Raw genomic sequence first — 4623 nt, forward strand, 5'->3', positions numbered from 1 at the left:
AACAGAAAAACAAAAGTACAAAACAAAAACAAAAACAAAAAACTCATAACTCAACAACAACACAGTCACTTCCATTATTATTTCTTTCCAGATCCAAAACTCAAAATGTGAGTCATTTTTCACTCTCTCTTTCCTTCTCAGATCTCTCCTAATCCTTCTTTCTTTCAATCTCCCTTTTTTAATCTATTTTTTTTCATCACTAAATGTATTATTAGCTTTGTTTTATTGTTACTGTACTTGATGTTTGGTAATGGTATTCTGTTTGATTCATCAAGAATGAAGAACCCATTTGTGTTTTTTATCATTCATATTGTAAAAAATAGATTTTTTTTATTTATTTTTTATATTTTTTTATGAGTGAATGGTTCTTGAGAAACACTTAATTTACATTTTTAGGAGCGTGGAATAATAATAATAATAATAATAATAATAATAATAATAATAATAATAATAATAATAATAATAATAATAATAATAATAATAATAATAATGTGTACATTTTGAAATTTATTATTCAAAATCTTTCCTTTGGTATTTGGGGTTTTTTTGCCACCCATATTCGGCCGACTGGACCGACTAATTTGATTTGAAGGCCGGCGTTAATCACCACTTACCAATTAGTGACATTTGGGTTTTTAACTAAGGCTAAATTTCACTTTTGACATAGATTGAATTTGTTGGTCAAAAACCAATGTATGACATTGAAAGAAATTTGTTTCTAAAGTGAATTTTTTTTTTTCTAAAGTGATTTTGGAGCTTGAGAAAATTCAACGTGTCTTGCATTTCTTTATATACCACTTAGCATTTGTTTCTTCTCCTTGCTTATTTTTATATATTTGGTTTGGTACATTACCTAACAATCAATCATTTGAAGCCTTGTCACTTTTTCATAGTTAATTATTTTTTAAGTAATTCAAATTTGGGATTATTTACCATCTTTTTTTGTCTAGCATATATGATGCCTTGTCTAATATTAATCATATAATTGAGTTGTTGATTTTGAATTATTAGAGTCTTAATCATTTGATTGAATATGCTTGCCAACCAATTTCATTACTTTCCTTTTATGTGTTTTAGTTTTTTTTAACTTGGTAGACAATTGGTTCTATATTTTTATATAATTTATTAATGTTAAATAATTCACATATGCTAACAACTTCATTACTTTTGGAATTTATCCCAATCATTACTTAGTTTTTTTATTTATCTTTTGCCTTATGGTTCCCACTTTTTGTTTGAAAACAACTATTATGATTTGTAGAGCATATTCTTATATCATCTAGAGTTTATTAAAATAATTAAATTTATAAGCACTTTTGGGCATGTTTGGTGCATGAGTGTTTATATCTATGTTTATATGGATATGTTGTAGGAGATAACTAAAAGATAATTTCAACAATAGAACCTAGCTACAAAATTATAGGTTAGATATCATGGTGGAACATTTTGAATGTCATTTTCTTTACAAGGCTTTTATTCTTTAATAATACTATTTATTGAATTTTTTTTCTTATTTTATACTTTTAAGTTTTATCTAAGTTACATCTATATAGTTGTAATCTTATTTTCAATTTCAACCTTGAAGCTGTAACTGTGTAATAAGATTTTTTTCTTATACGCAAATTTTGTGAAACAATTATTGTGTAACTTTTCTTATTAGTGAAAGATTTTAGATTCTGATAACAATTCGATTTCTTTTATGTTGACACTTCCTTTTTTGTGACACAGTGCAATGGAAATAGAAGATTCAGATATTTGTATCATCAAGGAGCCAGATTGTGTCACAGTCTATTCCGATGGAATTTTGCACGATTCAGGTCATGAAAATGGAACTGTTAATCACAACATTACGGAGTCTTATGAGCATATCAACGAGACAGCTGAACATCATAGTTCAGAGGAGAGCACAAAGGAATATGAAGTGAAAGAATGCACGACAGAAGTTTCTGTTAAGGCCTCTGATGTATCCAACGTTAGAAAAAGCGATGACAAGTTAACCTCAGAATTTGAGGGAAAACTCAATGCGAAAAGTTTGAAACCTCACAAAACAAGGGGTAATCATAAGCCACGAGATACTGTGAAACGTACTGGGAGTGTTCAAATTAAGCCTACAGTTCCACAACCATTTACCCTAGCGACTGAGAAGCGTGCTACGATTGTAACACGTCCTACTTTTGAAGAAGATAACAAAGGCGGTAATGGAAGAAAACCTGTAAATAAAAAAAATGTGCTATCTTCCAATATGCTTAAACAGAATCAGGTATATGCAGAAGTTGATTCTCCTTCCTCTTTCGTTATTTAATCTATTACTGAATTATTTGTGGTTAATTTATTACTATTTACTCTGAGTTAATCTTGAAACTTCTGTTTTGACTGTTTGTAACTTGCAGTTGAAGTCTCCTTTAGTCGCAAGAAAATCGTTGAAACCTGATAACAAGAAGCATTCTGATGAGGTCGATTCTTGTTCAGTTGCTTCTATGTATCCTCTTAAACTTTACAGTTAAATGGTGTCGGAATCTTATAATGTTTTTCTTACTCTTGCAATGATTCTTTTACTTCCTCTTATAATTTGAAATTGATATTATTCCTTGACCGTGTAAAAAGAAATGCAACTTCTGTGAAATCATTCAAGTCCAGGGCAACTGTTGCTTCTGCTCCAAGCTTTCGGTCGACCGAACGTGCTCAAAGAAGGAAGGAGGTAAAACTTGATTAATTAGCTTTGTTCGGATATATTTTTCTCTCCAAATAGATTTTGGTGCATGATCCTTTTTTTGCGACAGTTTTATTCGAAATTAGAGGAAAAGCAACAAGCAATGGAAGCTGAGAAGAGTCAAAATGAAGCAAGGAGCAAGGTACAAAGGGCTTTCTTCATTATCTCAAAACATGAATTACATTCTTATTTTGTTACTTCTTTTCGGCTTATAAATTTATAATTATGAACATATATTAGTTTTCTCACTCTAATTCCTTCACCGATTAAGGAGGAGAAAGAGGAAGCCATCAAACAGTTGAGGAGGAGTTTAAAGTTTAAAGCAAGCCCTATGCCAAGCTTTTACCATGATGGACCTCCACCTAAGGTTGAATTGAAGAAGGTATGTGATATTCTTGTACTTGTTCTTAAACCTTGTTTGGATAAACAACTTAATTAAGCACTTCCCTACCAGTGTTTATGTAGTAATTATTTATATATCCAAAGGATAAAATAGAGTCAAACTATTTTTATATAAGCTATAAGTTGTTTTCATAAGCTATCACGAAGATCTTATGGACATGTTGTGAGTTGTTTTCATAAGATCTTACAAACATTCTCATAAGTGCTTATTCCAGTAGGTAAATTCAAATAAGCCAATCTAAACTGATCCTTATATATATAAAACATATTATTGAACTTGCGTTGATGACAAAGTTAATATGTATGTGCCAGCTGCCACCAACACGTGCAAAATCTCCAAAGCTGGGCCGGCAAAAGAGCAACAGTAATTTATCTGAAGGGGCCAAGGAGAAAGGCGCCGTTGCTGAAAAAAAGCATTGCACGCCGAACACCAACAACTGTAACTTGAGCGATGTGAGCAATGACAATGGTGTGGCTGTTCTCGAAAACAAGATCGAGCATACCAAAATAATCGAAGAAATTAATATGATCAAATTGACTGGTCAAGCAGATGTTGAGATCAGCAGTCAGTCAAGTTTCCAATGAGATTAGTTTTTTTCAGCTCTAATTTACGAGTCTCTGAAGCGTTTATTTCTTTTAACTTCTAAGAACTTGCTTCTGTGTGCAGTGATTGATATGTGAAAATGTTTATTTGTAATTTATTTCAACTTATTTGTAAAAAAGGAAATCCTATTGCTCATAGGAGCTATTTAAGCATTTGTCTGTGTTCCTGCACTTCAGGGTCACACTGATTTAAGTTATTGGAAAATAATTTTGTTCATTTAACAGAATAATTAAGTCTCCACAAGAATTGTGTTTGATAGGGTGACAAGATATTTTGGAGTTTTGAATTGATTGAAACAAAATAGCAAGGCAAATACACAATATTTAGGGTTTTTTTCTTATAGAACCAAAGTGATTAAAGATTGAATCATCTTTGTTTTCCTCTTCTTGTATAAACAAACCTAAAACTGAATTATCTGTGATTATGGAAAATTCTGGCTTTCTAATTGGTGATGGTAAGAATATTAGCTTCTGGAAGGACAAGTGGTGTAACTCCCACTCTCTACACCCTTCTGCAGATTCTTGATACTATATCTCATTTCATAATCCTAATTCTTATGTTTGTGATTTTATCATCAATTTCCAATGGCATATCCCTCTTGATCTTCAGCTGATGTTTCCCACTCTGTGTCAGACACTTGCCAAATGAACATAAGCCAGACTTTCCTGGTTTGGAACAAACACTATCTCTGGTAACTTGTCCCTAAAGGAAGCCTATTCTTTCAAATGTCATCATGCTGCACAACTTCATTAGGCCAAGATTATCTGGTGCAAGGATATTCCTCCCTTAAAATCCTTAAAAACTTTGTTTTTAACCTTCTCTTTCTTCCTTTCAATTATAATGCTAGAAACTTCCATTAAAGTGGAAGAAACAAGGACAAAATTCTGTGTGAAATATGTATACGTTC

At 31.5% G+C, this 4623-nt stretch overlaps 1 protein-coding gene across 2 annotated transcripts; it reads left to right on the plus strand.

Moving 5' to 3' along the window:
- LOC123902415 (protein WVD2-like 3) lies at positions 1-3920 on the plus strand. Of its 2 annotated transcripts, none has more exons than XM_045952134.1 (7): positions 1-107; positions 1729-2260; positions 2391-2479; positions 2605-2698; positions 2781-2852; positions 2982-3092; positions 3425-3920. In XM_045952134.1, exons 2-7 carry the CDS (start codon positions 1733-1735, stop codon positions 3695-3697), a joined length of 1167 nt encoding a protein of 388 aa, XP_045808090.1. In that variant the 5' UTR covers positions 1-107; positions 1729-1732; the 3' UTR covers positions 3698-3920. The 2 variants fall into 2 exon arrangements, with proteins under 2 accessions (XP_045808090.1, XP_045808091.1); XM_045952135.1 differs by lacking the exon at positions 1-107 and adding an exon at positions 1094-1423.
- The last annotated feature ends 703 nt before the right edge of the window (positions 3921-4623 follow it).

The sequence above is a fragment of the Trifolium pratense genome, linkage group LG1 (assembly GCF_020283565.1).
Source record: "Trifolium pratense cultivar HEN17-A07 linkage group LG1, ARS_RC_1.1, whole genome shotgun sequence".
Taxonomy (NCBI): domain Eukaryota; kingdom Viridiplantae; phylum Streptophyta; class Magnoliopsida; order Fabales; family Fabaceae; genus Trifolium; species Trifolium pratense.

Coding starts and splice junctions, on each gene's coding strand:
- LOC123902415 (XM_045952134.1), top strand. CDS start 1,733: ATGGAAATAGAAGATTCAGATATTTGTATCATCAAGGAGCCAGATTGT. Junction 2,261..2,390: donor ATATGCTTAAACAGAATCAG/GTATATGCAGAA, acceptor TGTAACTTGCAG/TTGAAGTCTCCTTTAGTCGC. Junction 2,853..2,981: donor AAAATGAAGCAAGGAGCAAG/GTACAAAGGGCT, acceptor TCACCGATTAAG/GAGGAGAAAGAGGAAGCCAT.